The sequence below is a fragment of the Takifugu flavidus genome, unplaced genomic scaffold, assembly GCF_003711565.1.
Source record: "Takifugu flavidus isolate HTHZ2018 unplaced genomic scaffold, ASM371156v2 ctg292, whole genome shotgun sequence".
Classification (NCBI taxonomy): Eukaryota; Metazoa; Chordata; class Actinopteri; order Tetraodontiformes; family Tetraodontidae; genus Takifugu; species Takifugu flavidus.
In genome coordinates, this window is record NW_026621933.1 from 14,678 (window position 1) to 36,960 (window position 22,283).

At 44.8% G+C, this 22,283-nt stretch overlaps 1 protein-coding gene and 1 long non-coding RNA gene across 7 annotated transcripts in view; one reads left to right on the plus strand and one right to left on the minus strand.

Moving 5' to 3' along the window:
• Window positions 1-21,601, minus strand: part of LOC130520130 (NACHT, LRR and PYD domains-containing protein 12-like) — a 34,714-nt gene extending 13,113 nt beyond the window's left edge. For 3 of the 6 annotated variants that reach the window (XR_008948662.1, XM_057023721.1, XM_057023718.1), the window contains exons 1-2: window positions 19,633-20,307; window positions 18,980-19,147 (exon numbers count right to left, since the gene is read on the minus strand). Coding sequence is in view for 5 of the 6 variants with exons in the window: in XM_057023721.1 (XP_056879701.1) it covers window positions 18,980-19,147; window positions 19,633-19,640 (176 nt within the window). In the remaining variant the exon portion in view is untranslated. Of the gene's footprint in view, window positions 1-18,979; window positions 19,148-19,632; window positions 20,308-20,418; window positions 20,529-20,627 lie in introns of those variants that run through there. The other 3 variants (XM_057023719.1, XM_057023720.1, XM_057023725.1) reach the window with 3 other exon arrangements.
• LOC130520132 (uncharacterized) lies at window positions 867-1,778 on the plus strand. The gene is made up of 3 exons (XR_008948663.1): window positions 867-1,004; window positions 1,296-1,406; window positions 1,561-1,778. It is a non-coding gene; the product is annotated as an uncharacterized LOC130520132 (long non-coding RNA).
• Window positions 21,602-22,283: the final 682 nt, after the last annotated feature.

Consider the following 22,283-nt stretch of genomic DNA (forward strand, 5'->3'; position numbering starts at 1 on the left):
CCTTTAACATGATCAAATAGTCATAACAATGAACAAGTATCACTTGTCCTGTTATTTATACTTGAATTCGTTATGTTTAATACATTTCCGTGTGTGTACAACCACCTCCTCAGCAACGATGCCCAATTCAACGTGGCCTACTACTGCAACGTTCTGGTGGATTCAACAGGTCTCTGCTACTGGTCACCACCCGCCATCTTCAGATCGTCCTGCTCCATCAGCGTCAAATATTTCCCCTTTGACTGGCAGAACTGCACGCTCAAATTCCCGTATGCACGGGCAGGATTTTTCATTGTTGTTTGAAACGCAGACAAACTCTGACATGATGGTTTAAACTGAGCTGAGTCGAGATTTGATAGAATCTAAACACATATGAGAGGAGAAAAAGGTGCAAAAATAAAATGCACGGTGCAGCTAAACTCTCCCAGTAGGAAAACAGGCTTTTTAAATTCTGAACTGCATTTCCCATGTTGCCTTGCAGCTCTCTAACGTACAATGCCAAAGAGATCAGGTTGCTCCTGAAGGAAGACATAGTCATTGAAACCAAGTGGATGGTTGAATGGATCATTATTGATCCTGCAAGCTTTACAGGTAACCAAGTAAAGATTCATTTCCATTTATTTTTATTTTTTACTGCATACAGTCCTGGAGCTTGTTGGGGACTTTCAGTGTACTGGATGCTGTTGATACATGCAGAGAAGTTGTTTTCACCAGAGCCTGAGCCTTCAGACTGGCTGCAGCTCCAACCAGACTGACAGTCATAACTTCATCACTTGTGTCTGAACTCTGGCTTTGACCAACAGAGAATGGTGAGTGGGAGATCATCCACCGACCCGCCAAGAGAAACACCTACAAACACATTCTCATGGAGAGCAACAAGCATCAGGACATCACCTTCTACCTGGTCATCAGACGCAAACCTCTCTTCTACGTGGTCAACATCATCATCCCCTGCGTGCTCATCTCCTTCCTGGCCTCGCTGGTCTACTACCTGCCCGCAGACAGTCAGTGCAGAGTCACAGAACGTACTGAAGCCAGCGTCAGGCAGATTAACAGTCTGGGACCTTTTCAGAATCACAACTACATGAACTGAGTTAACCTTCAACAGCACCCAAAGAATCAGACATTACAGCTGAATATCACGTCAGCACGGGACAACACAGCTAATAAAGCAGCAAACATCGGTAGTGGGCGGAGCTGAGGGGCCGCCATTAATCGAGAAACATTAATTAGCTCCCCAACAGATTTTTGAATAGATTTTAAAAAGGATAATAAAAATGTGTGTGTGTGTGTAGGTGGTGAGAAGATGACACTGTCCATCTCGGTGCTGCTCGCTCAGTCTGTCTTCCTACTCTTGATCTCTCAAAGGCTCCAGAAACATCCACGTCCGTTCCTCTTATTGTGAAGTAGGTAAACGCACCATTTACTCCACATCATTTAACTCTGAATCAGATATATTCTGCTTCTCCAAACTATATATAAATTAGGGCTGCAGAACCAGGTGACAACCGGCTGAGATTTAAAAAATGGAAAACACCTGAGTGTGTTTGTGTGTTGAAGATATTTGATGTTCATCATGGTGGTGGTGACGGTGGTGGTGCTGAACTGTGTGGTCGTCCTCAACCTCCACTTCAGGACGCCGAGCACGCACGTCATGTCTGAGTGGACCAAACAGGTAAGACACACACATCCTGTTGTCCCTTTGTTGAACAGATGAACATCAGGATATATGAACATATGACTGAATAACATATGAAAGAGGATATATGAACGTGTGACTTAATAACATATGAAACAGGATATAGGAACATGTGACTTAATAACTTATGAAAGAGGATATATGAACATATGATTTCATAACATATGAAAGAGGATATGAACATGTGACTTAATAACATATGAAAGGGGATATATGAACATATGACTTAATAACTTATGAAAGAGGATATATGAACATGTGACCTAATAACATATGAAAGAGGATATATGAACATGTGACTTAATAACACATGAAAGAGGATATATGAACATGTGACTTAATAACATATGAAAGAGGATATATGAACATGTGACTTAATAACATATGAAAGAGAATATATGAAGATATGACTTAATAACTTATGAAAGAGGATATATGAACATGTGACTTAATAACTTATGAAAGAGGATATATGAACATGTGACTTAATAACATATGAAAGAGGATATATGAACATATGACTTAATAACGTATGAAAGAGGATATATGATGTGATGGCCCACTAGGTGGCCTCACGTCTGGGTTTATTATTTGGGATATGGTGTCTTTGGCTGCGCCTGGTCTGGTGTTGTGCTTGGCCTGCAGATGGAGCTGTCTGGACCTGTTTGGGAGGCCACCACTCCAGGTGGGGCTCATTAACCTGATGAACCAGTGATGGCTTAAAAACCCGTGTTCAGGAGGAGATGGGGCTGATCGGGCTGAGGGTCAGCTGCTGCCGGACGAAATTGGAAACCTTGCCGAACGCGTCCACTGGAGAGTGCCAGTCCCGTTGTTAAAGCCTCGTTGGGATTACCCTCGTTGGATTCTGATTATACCCTGTTGCACCCTACTGCTTTCACCGTTACTATTGACTGTTCACTTTACTTTTCAATAAATCCCTTTTTGTTAAAAGTGCTTGGTCTCCCCGTTTATGTTGTGGTCATTCGGAGCCAAGTGGTCATGACATATGGGGGCTCGTCCGGGATTCTGAACTTGTCTGCGGAGTGGTGAGTAACTGCCGCAGCCCAATCTACCGATCAGCTGTTTCTTGCTTGTTGGTGCGCCAGCTGAGTTTGTTGGGGAGACCTTTTGGTTTTGGAGCTTTTCCCGTGGTAGGCTGTAGGGCAATTTGCGCTGTTTTTTGTTATTGTAGTGTTGTTTTTGCGCTGCTGCCTGGGCTGAAGACTCAGCCGTGAGGGACAGTTGTTCAGTCAGAACAGCTGAAACTCAGCGGTATCGAGTTTAAAAATTTTGGCTCTGGGGCAGAGCGTGAAGAGACAGGTGGAGTTTGGTGGGAGGCGTTCGATACGGGAATCACTTGATTGATTGATTCATTCATTCATTCGTTATTCTCGCCCAGCACGCGTCGGCAGGGTTTATGCCACTTATTGTTAATTGACTGCTCGTTGTGCCATGTCTGACCTTGATTTGTTTTTTTCAGCTCCGACTATAGCCGCACTGGGGACCTTCAGTAAGGCCCAGTTATTGAGGTAGCTGACTACTACCACTTGGAAGTAACCGAGTTAAAGGGGAGAAAGAAACGGGAAGTATTTGATAGCTTGTTAACTTCGTTAATGGAGCTCCAGATGTTGTCGGACGGGACACACATAGGAAAAGCTACCCCTGCAGGTGCGTCAGTTGTCAGTGAGATGGGAGACCATCATTTGACGTTCGAGCAGCGCAAAGAATTATTACAGTTACAACATGAAACACAAAAGGAGCTGGCTATGCTCAATTTGGAACAAAAGAGACTAGAGTTGAGAACTAAAGAAGAGGAGCGCTTGTTGGAAATGGAACGGATGCGTAATCATCGCAGTGAGCAGGGCAATGTGAATAATATGGTTAAGTTACTGCCTAACTTTAATGAGCGCGATCCAGAGATTTTTTTTCTCTTTATTTGAGCATGTCGCGACGGAACGTGGCTGGGGCGTTTCGGATCAGGTAATACTGCTCCAAACTGTCTTAACGGGCAAGGGCCAGGAGGCGTTCATTGCGTTGTCACCTGCGGAGAGAAGGGAGTATGAAACGGTGAAAAATGCTGTATTAAAAGCATATGAAAGAATTCCTGAACACTATCGACAGAAATTTAGGAATTGGCGAAAAACGGACAAACAAACTTATACGGACGTGGCCAGAGAACTTGTGAGCCTTTTCAATCGGTGGTGTGTGTCTGTGGGCGCAAATACTTACGAGACATTGACTGATTTATTAATCCTGGAGCAGTTTAGGAACATATTGCCTGAGAGGATTGCAACCTATGTGCAGGAGAATAAAGTGACATCCGCTGCTCAAGCCGCCGTCCTTGCGGACGAATTTGTGTTAACTCACAAACCCTCCCGTGATCGGTCACAATTGGAGTATAGCCGTCCAGATCGTCCTCAACCAGAGTATAGCAGTTTCGGTCGCCGTTTCTTTTCGGGCAATGACGCGCAAAGAGGGCCTTCGAGCAGGCATGGTAATGCAGCCCGCTATCAGGACGATTCGGGTGACAAGTGTCGCTATTGTTCTGAGCCAGGCCATTGGAAAAAGGAATGTCCTTTACTCGCAGCTCGAAATAAAATTCGTTCTGGGAGCACTAAACCAGTGGGATGTGCGGCTCCAGCTAAAATTGATGCCCCCCAAACTGAGCGTGAGTCGGTGCGCCCGATCCCAAACATAAATGGCAAAGATGTCGCAACTACAACACAACATATCGACTACAGTCCATTTATTACGGAGGGGTTCGTGTCAATTGTGGGCGATGCGAAGAAAGTCCGTGTCCGTATTTTGACACTGGAGCTTGCGTTAGTTTTATTAGTGAAAAGGTTTTGCCTTTTGATGTGTCAGACACGGGAACGAGTGTGCTAATTCGTGGAATTGGTCTAAATTCATTTTCAGTCCCAATACATAAAATTCACTTAAGCTCGGGGTTGGTTGATGGAGTTGTAAATGTAGGTGTCCGTCCTACATTGCCAATTGATGGCGTGGATGTCCTTTTGGGCAACAATCTAGCAGGTGGTCGAGTGTGGCCCGAGCTTGTGCCTCCTATGGTTAAAACTAACCCAGTACCAAACACACAGCAGAACGATTGTTCTACAGCGTTTCCTGAGGTCTTTACAGCGTGCGCAATGACGAGGGCTATGTCTAAAAATCTGTCGACACGATCGAGCTCCTCTAACGGGAAATATGTTCCAGTTCTTCCTCCATCACTGTCGCGTGAGAAAGTGAGCCTGGCGCAAAAAGAAGACAAATCTTTGTCCTTTCTGTTTGAGCGAGTGTCCTCAGGCTCTAGTGCAGAGTACGCTATCGATCAAGGTCTCCTGCTACGCAAGTATTCGCCCCCAGGGAAGTCGGATGTGGCAGGTCCGGTGACCCAAGTGGTGATCCCTATAGGGTATCGCGACGTACGTAGTGTTGGAAACTGCGCACGGAGAGGCGTCTGGGCATTTTGGAGTCAATAAAACAATCGGCGAATACTTGAACATTTTTATTGGCCTCGGATAAAACGAGACGTGGCTAAATTTGTGAAGTGTTGCCATGTGTGTCAAATGGCTGGAAAGCAAAATGAAAAAATAGAGCCTGCACCATTACAGCCTATTCCGTCGGTGGTCAAACCATTTCGGCATTTAATTATTGATTGTGTGGGGCCGTTGCCGCCGTCAAAGTCGGGTAGCGCTTACCTTTTGACTATCATGTGTCAAGCAACTCGCTATCCTGCGGCCTATCCATTAAGAACAATTACCACCAAAAACGTTCTAAAGGCATTGACACAATTTATGGCCGTATTTGGTATTCCCCGGTCGTCCAGAGTGACAGGGGGTCAAATTTTACGTCGGCTGCTTTTGCGGATGCACTCCGTCAGTTACGTATTCAGCACAATATTAGTAGTGCGTACCATCCCCAGAGCCAGGGTGCTCTTGAGCGTTTTCACGCGTCACTGAAGTCTCTATTGAGAGTTTACTGTGTTGAGCTTAACCGGGATTGGGAAGAGGGCCTACCCTGGTTGTTACTCGCAGCCAGGAGTGTAGTGCAGGAGAGCACTGGGTTTAGCCCTAACCAATTAGTGTTTGCGCACCAAGTTCGCTGTCCCTTGGATGTTTTACGAGGTGATACCAAAATATCCGATTCACCGGATGACTTGGTTGATTATGTACATGGTTTTCGGCGGAAGCTATTTTTGGCATGGAAGATGGCCAGTGACAATTTAACTGAAGCACAAAAACAAATGAAAAAACGATTTGACGAAAAATCAAAACTCCGTGTGTTTAGTCCAGGAGACCAAGTGCTCGCGTTACTATCTCTCCCTGGGTCTCCGTTCGCTGCAAAGTTTTCGGGTCCTTATGTGATCAAGAGGAAAATCTCTGAGACGAATTACGTGGTGTCTACTCCTGCTCGCAAGCGGGCTACGCAGCTTTGTCACGTTAATCTCCTAAAACCTTATTACACCTCTTCCAATGCTTCGGGGGGAGCGAAAGCAGTAGCTCTGGCTGGGGCGGGGCGCCGTCTCTTCAGGTGGCAGGTGGAGATGACGGGGTCGGTCCTGATGATGCGGTGCTGCTGGGGAGGTTGGATAATTCTGTTAAATTGGCGGAGTTAGACAAACTTGTGGGACATCTGGGTGAAGATCGCGCTGAAGAATTAAAAGATTTGATTCTGGAGTTGAAATCTTTATTTTCTGACACACCTTCTTGCACCCATTTAATTACACACGATATTGATGTGTGGTGAACCCAATAAAACAGCGTTTTACCGCGTGGCACCTAAAAAAGCACCTAAGAAAAGCTTTAGATGATTGTGTGGAGTATTTAGTAAAGAATAATCTGGCTCAGCCTTTTCTTCTAGCTGGGCGTCACCGTGTTTGCTCGTACGGAAGGCTGATAACACCTATCGGTTTTGCACCGATTACCGGAAGGTAAACGCGGTGACTAAGCCAGACTCATTCCCTTTGCCTAGGATCGATGACTGGTGTTGGGTTGTGCTGCACATTCGTGAGTAAATTCGATCTTTTAAAGGGTTATTTTATAGGCTTACTCCGCGCGCACAAGAAATCTCCGCTCGCAAATCTCCCATTCGTTACACCATCTGGGCTCTATTCATATCGGGTTATGGGGTTCGGTCTTCGGAATGCCCCTAGCACATTCCAACGGCTCATGAACCGAGTGGTCGCTGGGTTGGAGGGATGCGCTGTTTATTTGGATGATGTAATTGTCATAGTGATGGACGTGGACGATCACATTGCGCGCACGCGCGCGCTTGAGAGATTGGCATCGGCGAACCTCACTCTCAACTTGGCTAAGTGCGAATTCGCAAAAGCTACGGTAACCTACCTAGGCAAAATCGTGGGGCAGGGGGCAGTTCGGCCTGTCAGTGCCAAGGTTGAGGCTATCCATTCCTTTCCTCCTCCTACCACCAAAAAGGAGTTAATGAGAGATGGTTTTTGGGATGGTTGGGTATTACCGGGGTTTTGTTTACGTAAATTTCTCGACGGTGGTTTCACCATTAACAGATTTGTTAAAAGCTAAATCCGTGTTTGTCTGGTCTCCGGAATGTCAGCGTGCATTTGAGAATGCAAAATTCCTGTTGAGTTCAGCACCGGTTTTGGCTGCGCCGCGATTGAATGACCCATTTCAGCTGCAGGTGGACGCGAGTCATGTCGGGGCCGGTGCGGTGCTTTTACAGGCAGATGGAAATGGAATCGATCGTCCAGTATGCTATTTTTCCCGAAAGTTCAAGAACCATCAGCTGAACTATTCGGTTATTGAAAAAGAAGCATTAGCATTGGTTTGGGCGTTGATGCACTTTGATGTTTATGTGGGCGGGGGTTCCCAAGTAGTGGTCTACTCGGACCATAATCCCCTGACGTTCCTAAACTCATTGCAAAACTCCAATCAAAGGTTGATGCGGTGGTCTTTATTCTTACAGCCTTACAATTTAGTGATTAAACACATTCGTGGGGTGGAGAATGTTATGGCGGACGCTCTCTCCCGAGCTCCGTCCGAGTGAGCCTCGGTTGTTCTGTGTCTGTCTGTCCGCCTATGTCTTTGTTTGTCGCCCTTAAATGTGCTTTCCATTCGCCGGATAGCTGGACGGCCGACAAGTACGCTTGGGTGAGAGACAGGCCGAATGCTTGGGGTCACGTGAGTTGCAAGTGTGAGGCTGTAATGTTTACGAGTGTGCATGAGCATGTGTGTATGAAGGTTTCTTTTGGTTAAAATTTTCTTTTTCGTTTAATGGGTTTTGGTAATTAACTCCCCCTCCTGCTATGGGCCTTTATCTTTTGGGGGGAGGTGTGACGGCCCACTAGGTGGCCTCACGTCTGGGTTTAATATTTGGGATATGGTGTCTTTGGCTGCGCCTGGTCTGGTGTTGTGCTTGGCCTGAAGATGGAGCTGTCTGGACCTGTTTGGGAGGCCACCACTCCAGGTGGGGCTCATTAACCTGATGAACCAGTGATGGCTTAAAAACCCGTGTTCAGGAGGAGATGGGGCTGATCGGGCCGAGGGTCAGCTGCTGCCGAACGAAATTGGAAACCTTGCCGAACGCGTCCACTGGAGAGTGCCAGTCCCGTTGTTAAAGCCTCGTTGGGATTACCCTCGTTGGATTCTGATTATACCCTGTTGCACCCTACTGCTTTCACCGTTACTATTGACTGTTCACTTTACTTTTCAATAAATCCCTTTTTGTTAAAAGTGCTTGGTCTCCCCGTTTATGTTGTGGTCATTCGGAGCCAAGTGGTCATGACAATGAACATGTGGTTTTTCCACTATAACACACAGACACGTACACACAAGTATCAGTGTTCCAAATCCTGTTTTCTTTTTCTGCCAGCTCTTCCTCCAGCGATTACCCCACATCTTGTACATGTCCCGCCCTGCTGAGGCAGAGCCGTACTGGGATGGAGCGTTACCGCGGCGATCCAGCTCAGTGGGCTACATGCCTCGGCTGAGGAGTACGACAGTGTGAAGTCCCGCAGTGAGCTGATGTTTGAGAAACAGTCTGGGAGACACGGACTGGTGACCCGAGTCACACACGCTGCCAGGACGTTTCCAGAAACATTTAAACACATGAGATATAGAAGCATCAGTAGCTTCATTTGAGTTCTGAGCTTTGGTGTCTGTGTGGAGCTGTGAAACCACAAGAAGAGGGAGGAGCCATCAGCTGTACGCAGAGATCAAGCCGGCTGTGGATGGAGCCACTACATCATTAAACACATGCGCAACAAGAACGACTACAATGAGGTCAGATGGTTCAAACAGAGTCCTCAACCCAAAGTCTGATTTAAAAAGATCAAAAGTGGCGTAAATGTCTGGTCCTGACAGGAGAAGGATAACTGGAGCGGCATCGCTCGTACAGTAGACCGACTCTGCCTCTTCCTGGTTACCCCGGTGATGACCTTTGGCACCGTAATCATCTTTCTGAGGGGAATCTGTAACCAACCTCCTCATCTGCCCTTCAAAGGAGACCCGCATGACTCCAGAGAGGAGAACCCACGCCTGCTGTGATGCACACAACAGCCAGGGCTTTTTCCATCGCCATCGTTTCTCTGGGGGAAATGTTGCATTTCTTTATCTTAATAACAACAAATCTTTAGTTTGTTCTATAGGAGCTCCATATGTTTAGTGTCAAAGACTTCTTAGATTGTGTTCATTGCTGGCACATAAAGAAAAATGCTTTGATTTTACTAAAGTGACACAAACCCATCTCAACACTGTTTTTTATATCCTCTATATTATTGTGCGTAGTCTGTGTAACTGTTGTGCTTTATTTCTGCTGGCTTCTTTAATGGGATGTAAACCAGCCTGACATAATACCAGTTGAGTACTTTATTTGATGTTGCCAAAGGTTTAAAAACAGCCTGACAGAATAAGAAATTGTGAAAATTTAGAGGATGAATTATACCTGGTGGTATCTGATCTTGAATGGCAAATTTTAGAGTATTTTATAGGGAAGTGAAATAATGTTTGGACCTCTTATCAGGCAAAGAGAAAGTTGTTAAGAACTGCTCTAAAAACACCACCTCAGGGGGACTATATCCAAATCTCTCCCTTTACTGATGGGACGTTGAAACGTCAATACGCGGATTCATACATTTAGAACTGGACGTTGCACCAGAACTGGAAGCGCGGACTGATACATTTTTAACAGCGGTCCTGCTTCAGCCCTCCCGGGGCTTAATAACAAAATACGAAAAATACGAAAATTTAATTTTGGAAACATTGTTGTCGGTTGTTCGACTTGCCGGCTTTCGCAAAATTGCTAAATACGCGCTAGCATGCATGTTTTAAGCTATCGTAGCGGTATATTTTACCATGCCCGCGCCCTATAATCCGGAGCGCCTGATGTATGTGTTAAATACAGAAATAGCACCCGTAACTGAGGCTGCACCTTTTAATACGGTGCGCCCTTTGGTCGCGAACATACGGTATATAGAACATAGGGCACGTTTGTGCGTGATATCACTCCGCGTCTGCGCAACGACCACAACCTCCTATCTTTAGTATTGCTGCGCCAACTGGTGGTCTTTTGGGTTGAGGATAACGGTGATCTATATGTAGCTATATGTAGCTATAGCGTCATTGGCCTCCACTCCAGCCACTCCTGGTAGTTCCTCAAAAACACTGAGTTTCTAGTGGATGCACAATCTGTGGAAGCCAACATAGAAACTTCTGAAGAGCCAAAGTTCTTGCAACAAAAATATAGTCCCCAATTAGGTTGTTTTGTTATCACAGGACCCCGTCCCCATTATCTTAAGAGAATATAAAAGAATGAGTGGAGACAGAAGAGAGAATGAGACGTTTTTGGGCGCGTGTCGCTCTTGATTTTGTGTTTATTTTTGCAGTAAACTTAAAGGAGGCCTTTTCCTTTATGTTTGATTAAATTTAAGCTGATATTCCATTCTTGACATCTTTAAATTTACAGTATTCATGGGAGATTTATTTGGTCATTTTGGTTCTTTTTATTTCCTATTTCCCACATTTATTCATAGTTTTTATTAGATTGCAATAAATCCTATAACATTGAACAGACTGACTAAAGTCAAATGACCTGTGGTTCCCACCGATAGCCGTCATTCTGATGGGTTTTTGCTGGCTGCAGCTGAAATATTCCAATGCTCCATGTCACAGAGACAGTAAATACTAAACCCTAAAGATTCTGAAGGCATGATGTAAAATAGTAACGTATAATACAGACATTTGAAGAGACAATTAAGAGAATGTTTCCATGCTTCTAAGAGTGGCCGAGGAGCCATTTAGAACTTTATAAAGATGCATTGTGTGATACCAGGAACTAATTTAACTTCAAGGCGAAGCTGCTTCTGCTTTGTCGACCATCGACTGATCTCCTGAAAGTCCACCAGCGCTTTTTAAAAACTGAATTTTTCATCTATGGAGGGAGTAGACGGCAGATGTTTCCACAGATGCTCTTCACCAGTGGTCAGTGAGTGATGCAGCAGATGAGCGGGAGTTGACTGGCTTCAACCAGCCATGACTCAATGTCTCCAGCCCATAGTGTGGATTCTCTACGAGATCAGACAGCAGCTTCACTCCTGAATCCTGCAGCTGGTTCTGACTCAGGTCCAGTTCTCTGAGATGGGAGGGATTGGACCTCAGCGCCGAGGCCAGAGAGCCACAGCTGATCTCTGATAAGCTGCAGCTCCTTAATCTAAATAAAGAAGGGAAACTTTTATAAGGTTATAAGTGAAACCAGTATTCATCTGAAAGGTTAATCAAAGGCATGATCTGTAAATATTTAATTTAGTTACAGGTTAAAAAATGATAGTAATATGTAATTACCACAATTCCAACCTCTCAGGTTTGCACTGTTCCAAAGGAGAATATATATTGTTCTGGCCCTCACTCTTCCCAGGTTCTCCCACCTCTTTCCCTCCCATCTCATCATGGAGATCCATCTCACCTGTGGCTCATCTTTAAAGGCACAACCTGTCTTAGATGACTTCCTGTCTCCCTCACCATCTCCCTCCTCGTTGGCTGGTGTCTACCAGGCACCCTCACCTAGTTTTGTCTAATTTTGGTTACCATCTGTGGGCTTTTTCATTGTCCTTAAATCAATTTATCATGAATAAGTGGTCCCCGTGTGGCCCTCCCTCCTGAAGGAACTGGGCACAACACACACACTCAGAAAGTGTGAGGACCCTCGGATGGAATAATGGACATTTTTGAGAATGGTGTTTACCTCAGAGTTTCCAGTCGGCAGTTTGGAAAGTGGAGAAAACCACAGAGCAGCTTCACTCCTGAATCCTGCAGCTGGTTGTAACTCAGGTCCAGTTCTCTGAGATGGGAGGGATTGGACCTCAGCGCCGAGGCCAGAGAGCCACAGCTGATCTCTGATAACCTGCAGCGCTCTAATCTGAAAAATGCAGGATGAGGTTATACGGTGCAGGTCTGCATGTTATCTGCGTCAGTACTAAACCTACGTTAGTTCTTAGTTGGGTCAGACCTGAATTCACGATATTCCAAGGAATTTTTTTAATGTGGTGCATCACAGCAGTGTTGAGAACAGCCTCACTTCACCATCTTAGCAGCTGGTATATAGGTAGAAAAATGAAGACTGACCTGAGCCTCTCCAGTTTACAGTTTGGACTCTCCAGTCCAGAACAGAGCCGCTTCACTCCTGAATCCTGCAACGTGTTGATGCTCAGGTCCAGAACCCTCAGATGGGAGAGGTTGGACTTCAGAGCTGAGGCCACAGAATCACAGCTGGTCTCTGATAAACTGCAGCCTCTTAGTCTAAAATAACAATTATTTTGAGAGAAGACAAATAAAAATCAACATGTACCAGAGCAAAACACAGCTTACAAGCAACAAACCTCTGGTCCTGCACCGGCTTATCTGCCGTATGTTCCTATTTTGGGTTCTTTCAGGGCGGTTGGACAAGATCTACAGCGTATGTAAAGTGTGTGTAGGTCAAAATACCTTCCAAGTTTGTGAGACCACATTTCTCAATAGCACTCAACTCTTGTCAGGAGTTGGGACAAAGCGACCCACTCCTGATAGCTTGTGGGCGATGCTGCAGCGACCCTGCAATCCCTACACTCTCTGGTGAAACCAAATCAAAGGTTTTAGACACTGCTGGATGCTGGAAGGGTGGCTATAGTCTGGACGCATAGTTCCCCTGACTGCACATTTCTCCAACAATGATTGGCAGCTGGTGTCACTTGTTCTCCAGATGAGAGAAGGAAAGAGAGCCCCCCCACAGTGTGTTTGATTGCCCCACTGCAAGCTCAATGCTGCCAGAAAACATTGCAGGAGCATCAATTCCCCTCAGGGCATCAACAAGGACCTCAGGAAAAGGTGCAGCTGCCACCTACTAGAGACAAGCACACTGAGCTGAGATTCAAAGCCCTCTCCTCCCAAGAGAAGAGCTTGTTTGTTGGAGGCTCTTCTGGGCGATACCTGGTGCCACAGCTCCAGCTCAGCCCGTCTCTGGAGCTGAGGTGGAGCTTAGCAAGTTTCATGGTTCTCCACCACTTCCTCTCGCTGAGGACCTTCTCAGCTGGTGGTTTCTGCTCCACCTTCCAAGTTGAGCAGGTGATACTTCTGCATTCCTGCCACCAGTGTCTCTGCAGAAAGAGTCTTCTCTACTGTTTTATATTAGATTATAGAAAATTAGGATTTTTGGTTGATGTCTTAGATGTTGTTGACTAAGAGCAGGTTTTTCTTTAATAAAATAGAGAGATTCGATGAGAAGAGCAAATGTATTATTTTATGAGCTCCTTCCACTACTATTATATACACATACTTCCATATTGTCTTAGATTGCAAGCTGCATTTATTGCATCGTTCATAGAAAGTCATATTTGTGAGGAGAAAAACTCAAATAAGGTCATTTTCTTTAATGACCATTACAACAGAAGGAGGCGATGAACAAACAGATTTATATAAAAATGTGTGAAAACTTATGGATGGAAACCTTTTTAAAATGGTTGCATTGTGTAGAATCGGTGTAGAATCAACTTGTTGACTTCTGATTTGGACTCCAATGGAAGTGAGGTGCAACAATTGTGGATGCTGAAAGCTTCAGATCTTCATGAAGGTTTCTGTGGTTGGACTGACCTGCTGCCCCTTTAAGAGGGAGGCAGGTTTGGGCTTCTGGCTGGAATGAAGCCACCTAAGATGAGAATGACTGCAGGCTTTCGGTACCAAGGTTTAACAGGGTGCTCACTTCACACTTGGGCTTTTCTCTTTTTTGGGATGGCTTTTCTCAGGAGAGAAGGGGCATGGCACACTGCAGCAGCTTTCTTTTTGGGGTTTCTAGGTTTCCTTCTGATCTTTAATAGACAGGAAGAACCATTTTTGATTGGTCTGAATGTTTGGGCGGTTCTGTGGCCAGCCTAAAATAAAACAAGACAAATCTACAACTGATACTTCCTTTCTAGTCAGTGATGACCATCCTCACATGGGACAGATTTCCACAACCAATTTAATACTGCAAATCTGTCCTGTGTGGTCTTTTTTCTGAGAACTGTAACACTACGTTTATAACAAAGATCAAACATGGAAACATTTATTGTCTAACTAGTTACACCTGGGAAAGTACTGGATCATCTCTGACTGACCTGAGAGTCTCCAGCTCACAGAGAGGATCCTGGAGAAAACCACAGAGCAGCTTCACTGCTGGATCCTTCAGCTGGTTCTGACTCAGGTCCAGAACCCTCAGATGGGAGGGATTGGACCTCAGCGCCGAGGCCAGAGAGTCACAGCTGATCTCTGATAACCAGCAGCCACTCAGTCTGGAAAAGGAATAAATGGGGCAAATAAAAACACATTTCTAAATCAGAAAATGAAGAGAAAAGCAGAAAATGTAAAGAAATTTAGAAAAGACCAACAGAGGCCTCCTGACCTGAGCGTCTCCAGCTCACAGAGAGGATCCTGGAGAGCACCACAGAGCAGCTTCACTGCTGGATCCTGCAGCTGGTTGTAACCCAGGTCCAGTTCTCTGAGATGGGAGGGATTGGACCTCAGCGCCAGGCCAGAGAGCCACAGCTGATCTCTGATAACCTGCCGTGTCTCAGCCTGGAAAAGGAATAAATGGGTCAAATAAAAACACATTTCTAAATCAGAAAATGAAGAGAAAAGCAGAAAATGTAAAGAAATTTAGAAAAGACCAACAGAGGCCTCCTGACCTGAGCGTCTCCAGTCTGCAGTTTGGATGCATCATTGCAGAAGACAGTAACTTTACGACGGCATCTGTCAGGCTTTGGTTCTTGCTTAAGATCAGCTCCCGTAGATGAGAAGGGTTTGACGTCATTGCTGAGGCCACAACTTCCCAATGACTCTTTGAAAGAAAACTATCAGACAGTCTGTTGTGTATGAAACAAAAATAGTGAGTCAAACTTTGCGATTTCTCATCAACTTATCTGAGAATCTACCTCAACACAAATGTAGCTCATTTCCTGAAAAAGCTAAATTCAACACCGTAGAGCAACAGTTTGAACGACCATCAGATCTGAAATGCAACTGAATTATTCTCAACATTTGTCTTATTTTAGAACAGCTCATAATTACTCAATATTTAAAATGATTGTAGCAAATGGTTTAAAGAAACGTGCATCTTTTTATCTGTCTATCGGCTCTTTGGATATTTTGCATTTCATCCAATTTGTACGATGGTGCGTCAAGTCTTAATTCAGCGATCCGATCGATGACATCAGAGTCTCTGGTTGCATCGATTGCCCTCAGCTTCTGTTATATCTGCCTGTTTCCCTTCAAATCATTTTCACTGCACCTTTTGTTGCTAGTGATGAAGTTGCCACCTAACGGGTGTGGAAAGGGTCAAACAACTTTGTGGGTCACATAAAGGCTCCAAACGGAACCGCCACAAAGACCTAAAACACCCATTTAAACCAACGAGGCCGGCTGTTTTTACGTTGAACAAATGAAGCAAAATAGTCACGTGTCATTAGTTAAAATGTGTTTTTCTGTCGTTAGAATACGATGTATACAAACACACAAAAGTGATTTAATGACATGACAGTAATTTCATGATAGTCAGTTAACTTGTGGCTCCTATTATTCCTGCCTTATGTTGGTTTGTCTGGATTGACCTTTGAACTTATATCCAGCCAGTGTTGAACATTTCTGGATGAATTGTTGTTGTTTTTAATTTATGGACGCTGCAATGGAATAAAGAATTGAAGGAATGACCACTGGAGGGGGTATTGCTACCTGACATGATCCACTCGCTTGATTTAAACGCCGATGTCCGGCCCCAAAAATCTTTACTTACACGACCTTCCTGCAGTTCCTCACAGCTGGAATCAGGCGACGTCGTCCCTCATCTGAGGTGTTGTACTGCTGCAGGTTCAGCTCATCCAGAACCTCCTCTGACATCTGCAGCAGGTAGGCCAGAGCTGAACAGTGGATCTCTGACAGTTCCCTCTTTGATTTCTCCCCTGACTTCAGGAACTCTTGGATCTCCTGATGGACTGACTGATCCTTCATCTCCATCAGACAGTGGAAGATGTTGATGCTTCTGTCTGGGGAGATTTCATCACTGTTCACCTCCTTCAGGTTGTTGAGGACCTTCTGGATGGTTCTGGGTGGCTGCCCCTCTGATCCAACAGTCCACCCAAGATCCTCTGATTGGACTCCAGAGAGAGACCATGAAGGAAGCGAACAAACAAGTCCAGGTGGCCATTTTCACTTTTGAGAGATTTCATTAGTTCTCTCCGAGGAAGTCATCAAGAGATGTGGCTGGATCGTTATTTGTGAACAACCATGAAAACCAGGAAAAAGGGTTTGGTTTGGTTCCTAAATATTTTAGGAAAGACTCCATAATCCCTTTATTCTTGATGGTGTAACGGTGGAACATGTAGACGGCAGCCAGAAACTCCTGAACGCTCAGATGAACAAAGCAGTAGACTGATTTCTGGAAGATCACACTCTCTCTCTTGAAGATCTCTGTACAAACTCCTGAGTACACCGACACCTCGGAGACGTCCAGTCCACATCGCTCCAGGTCTTCTGAGTAGAACATGATGTTTCCTTTCTCCAGATGTTCAAACGCCAGCCGACCCAACTTCAGAAGGAGTTCTTTATCAGCCTTAGTCAGTTCCTCTGGTCTCTGCTTTCCTCCATACTTCTGCTTCTTCCTCTTTATCTGAACCCTCAGGAAGTGTGAGTAGAGGTCAGTCAGGGTTTTGGCAGCTCTCCTCTCTGGTCTCTGGTCATCATGTCCTCCAGAACTATAGCAGTGATCCAGCAGAAAACTGGGATCAGACACATGATGTGGAGGCTCCTGGAGGCCTTGATGTGTGAGATGATTCTCTTGGACAGATCTTCATCACTGAACCTCCTCCTGAAGTACTCCTCCTTCTGGGAGTCAGTGAAGCCTCGTACTTCTGTGATCCTGTCAACACACGAGGGAGGAATCTGATAGGCTGCTGCAGGTCTGGAGGTGATCCAGATGAGAGCTGAGGGAAGCAGGTTCCCCTGGATGAGGTTCACCAGGAGCACCTCAACTGACGATACTTGTGTGACATCAGAGATGACCTGATGCTTGTTGAAACCCAGTGAAAATCTGCTTTCATCCAGGCCATCAAAGATGAACAGAAGTTTCCAGACAGTCAGATCTTCTGCTCTGATCTTCTGTAATGTTGGATAGAAAACATGAAGCAGTGAGAGAAGACTGTGCTGCTCATCTCTGATCAAGTTCAGCTCCCTGCATGAGAGCGGAAGCACCAGACTGATGTCTTGGTTCTCCAAACCTTCTGCCCAGTCCAGACTGAACTTCTGCACTGAGAAGGTTTTTCCAACGCCGGCGACACCGTTGGTCAGAACCACTCTGATGTGTCTCTGTTGCTCAGATAAGACTTTGAAGATGTCCTGGCACTTGATTGGAGTGTCCTGGATGTTCTTCTTGGAGGTTCTCTCAAGCTGTCTCACCTCATGTTGTGTGTCCACCTCCTCACTTTGTCCCTCAGTGATGTAGAGCTCAGTGTAGATCTGGTTCAGCAGGGTTCCACTTCCTGCTTCATGAGTTCCTTCAGTCACATGTTCACATCTTCTCTTCAGACTCATCTTATGACCTTCTATCACCTCCTGCAGATCACCTCCTGAACATAAGTAAACCAATGATTTCCATCAATAATAAATCATCAACACAACTACAAATTCATGACATCACAAATTAAATCTCATATTGAACAGTTTTACTTTGTTTGGGCTTCATTTCAGCATCTCCAGATCTGCTTCCAGATTGTGAACAAGAGGACTCTCCTGGTGGAGCTGACTGGTCCCAGTTTGATAGGATGTGCTCCCCCCTCTCACTATGAAACACATCTCTATTAATCCTTTGATTTATAGGATGAAAGAACCTGATCAAGACTCAATATTGTTCCAGCATTTATGTCTGAATTCATCTTTCAGTTTAAACCTGATTCTTGTTTCTAATCAACAATATTCACATTAAGTCTGTAACTATATGACTGTCTGAGGTTTAAGTGTTAAACATCTCCAATAATAAACTCACAACCTGCTGCTGTTAATGTGACTAACAGCTGCCACACAAACACATCATCACGCTTTAGTTTTCTTACATTTCCTCTGAACTTCTGAAGTTTATCATTCTATCTTTGGACCGGTCACTCTTCAGGGACACCCTGCTGGGCACTGTGGACTCTGCTCTGTCCTCGTCCATCCTGAGGAAACATCAGAAATAGTGATGAGACTGTGATGAAGGTAAATAATCTGTAGAGGTTGGAGTTAAATAATCCCAATTCACTGCATTTTTATCAAACAGGAACATTTCTAATCCATTCTGGATAACAACTGAATCAATAAATCAATGATGTCTCTGTATAATTTTCATGTTTTCAGAGTTTAAGCTGCTTTTTTTAACTGTTCCCTGCAGTGAGAAAAGAACTGGCACCTTTTCCAGCCCCTCATCCTGCAGCACTGAATGTGCTCTAAAGTTCTTTCCAGAGCAAACGTCTCTGCACTTGCAGCAACATGTTGTAGTCATGGATCCGTGAGGAGAACCGGATACAGGAAACGCCCCCACTTTGAACCCAAAACCCAACTGGTGGCCAACGGTGGTCCGGCGACGACGGGGACGCTGGTCCATCAGCCCGACAACACTGGTTTTCCACAGGCCAACATGGTGAAAGGACTGTGCACCGTTTCATTTTAAAGACTGATGAATTTCATTTTTCACGATAGTAGAGGCTAATACCTACAAAATGATGTTTTGTATGGTTGTGAAATGTTCTAAGGCAGAGTTATGTGGTTCAGAAAACCTTACTTTAAAGGTGAGCCTTGAGGTCCAATACCGAAGTTCTCAGGCTCGTCTTTGGACCTGTCGCTCTTCATGGACACACAGCTGGGCACTACGGACTTTGCTCTCTCTTCCTCTTCCATCACACATTCGCTCATTTTTAAATGTGAGTCTAAACGGTTAAGCAGGAACAGTCTGCTGACACAGAAAAGAAGATTAAAGAACATGATTCTCAGCATGAAGACAAGCAGAGGTCTGTCCAATGACGTATTGTCGGCTCATTCACATCAAAATCTATTATATGATGTCACCCTGTACATCATACAGGCCACATATATATTGGAAAAAGTTTTGGGACATCTTAAAAGTTTACACCATGTTAAACATAAAATAGTTGTGGAAAAACTGTTTCTCCTGGGTGTTTCAGAAGGTGCGGTGGCATTAGACGGACACACACAAATACAAATTAAATCATTTTTTATCTGGTTATGGTTTACAAGAAAACCTAAATTCTTTCAAGATGTCAGTTCTCAACATTAAATTCAACAAATAAGATGAGAATGCATTCAAAACTAAACAGAAATACGTTATCACATCATCAAAGTGGGTCAAATGCAGCATCATCTTCTGTCATCTCAGACAGGATTCCAAGAAGAGGATCTTCATTTTCAACAACGCACCTTGACATCTCATCATGGCTCGTCTGTCAGATTACAAGCAGCTTTTTTTGATCAGGCGCATCATGTTTCTCACGAACACATGACGGTGCTGGAAAAAACATCTGTAGCCTGACCTAGAGGTCAAAACTCTGCATGGCGTGCACAGGTACTAGTTGCAGCTGGTGGTTGTGGCGGAGGAGATCCCAAACATATCTAGCAAGCTTGTTTTGGAGCAGAGCTTGTCCACCACCTCTGACCCCACTCATCACAGAAGTCCCACCATATCCATGGCCAGGTGTGTTGGCAGCATTGGAGCCAGCCTCAGGAAAAAGGTGTGTCAATATCTCAGAAGTGATGATCAAGTTGCCACGACCCAACAGAAGTCAAGCAACCCAACATGCTGAATAGAATAGATGACACACAGCAAAGGGCAAAAAACACCCAATTCTGCTCAGACTAATCTGATCTGACCACATGTACAGGACCAAAAATATCAAAACACCATGGGTTTAGGTTTCGTTTCGTTTTCTTGACTGCTTCATTCAAAACAGAACACATTTCATAAATCCATAATAACAAATTCATATTCCACAAAGAACCAGTTGTTAAAACAATAAAATGGAATGCCTTGATCTCTCCCTCTTTCCATACTCTCCTTTTTTAAATAAAGGATTGATTGTCCCCTTGGTGGAGGGACAAAGAGAGGAGGCTAAAACTGTGGCGTTTGTGTCCCTCTTTCCGTGGATTTTTCCACTAACTGCAAATAATATTGTTACTTATTGTGAGGATTAAAATGTGCTTCCTCACCCTCTAAAATGTCGGCTCAGGGTTAGCGGAAAACGCAGTTAGAGGAAACACGCTACAAAGTTTGATCATCCGTCACAACATTCCCGTCCACCAGCCGCAATGTGCGTCCGAAACACGCGCACGCTCATTGCGCACACGCAGCTTATTAAGCCGCATCTCGCAGCGGAACATTGATTCGAGACGACAGCAGTGAAAGAACCAAATGCTACCTGAATATCAGAGGTTTTCCATCAGGGCTCGGTCAGTCCAGATGGAGCCCGAAGTTGAGAACTTTCACTTCTTCTTCCTCTACACGTCCCGTGTTTGTGGTTGGATCGCGTCATATCCAGCACAAGCGCCTCTCTTCAGAACAATTTGGTCCACGTTTGAACTGAAATACTGGGAAACAACTGGAGTTCGTCTGACAGATGTTCGTTTTTGGGTGCGGAATCAAACTGGGTCAACTTTTTGATCTATAGGATCCCCTCTGGTTCAAAGTGTCCCCTATAGGATATTGACAGTACTGACCTTTTGGGGGCTGCACACACCTCTTAATGGTGACGGCACCAACGGAGCTGATCCAGTTGTCATCAGCTGGCCAGTCTGACTCCAGCTCATTAGGGGAAATTTGCTGATCTGGAGGAGAAGCTTTCAAAACTTGACGGGCTGGGGGGGAATGACAGTAATTTTGGAATCAGCGTGCCAATTTGATTTTTAATCAGAATAATTTAGAATAATTTCAACAGGATATTTTCAAATTGTTCCCCAGTGTCCCCAGTGGAGCTGCCAACTGAATATGGTGACCTGCTCCTACACACAGAAATCCGATGGCTCAGCAGGGGACGGATTTTGCTTCCTTTTTTGTCCCTTTTGAGTGAAATAAAAGAGTTCATGCAGTCCAGAGGGGAAGACGCCGCGCTGCTGGAGGACACTGACTGGACACTGGACCTTGCATTTTTAACGGACATTACTGGGAAACGGAACAGTTTGAACTGGGAGCTGCAAGGCAAAGGTGAGACTGTTGCTGAGAGGATCAGTGCTGTAAATGCATCTAAAGCCAAGATGAACATTTTCTCTGTGCATTTACAGACAAAAGGTGCTGCACTTCCCCTCTGTGCAGATGGTGCTGAGAGACAACGCTTCTGCATGTGAGGCTTTGGACTAAAGCGCAGAAAAGTGCTCTCAGCTCATAAAAAGACTTGGGCAAGAGTTTGAGAACAGGTTTTGTGACCTGGATCAGCTTGAGCCATGTGTGTCCTTCATTTCTAACCCTTTCATGAACGTGGACATATCATGCATTGCTCAGCAGTTCAGTGCAACCTTCAGCCTGGATGCTGCACAGATGCAAATTGAAATTGGAACATTGTGAAATGAGCTGCAGCTCAAAGCCTCTCAGGCTGCACCAAACTTTTGGTGCCTTGTTGACACAGAAAAGTACAGTGGTGAATGTACAGCAGCTATGGAGGTTGCAAGCCTTTTTGGTTCCACCTCTCTTTGTGAATCAGCCTTTTCTGACATGAACTTCATCAAGAACCAACACAGAACAGGCCTCCCTGATGCACATCTGCCAGACTCACTCAGAGCTGCACTGTCAAGTTCCCCACCAGAGGACAACACACTGGTAACCGCAGCAACGCCAGGCTTCCCCCCAACGGACAAAGAAACGGACACCAGATTTGGTGTCTCATTCAGAATTTGTTACATGTGTTTGTAAAATGGAACAATTGTTTATGTTAAAATGTTCATGTGAAAAAATCTGCAGACTGAAGTGTGAAGTTCAAAACGTAATCAGATTTATTTTAAAATCTGAAAGTTTATTTTTGTATTTTACGTGATCCAGCATTTATGTCTGAATTCATCTTTCAGTTTAAACCTGATTCTTGTTT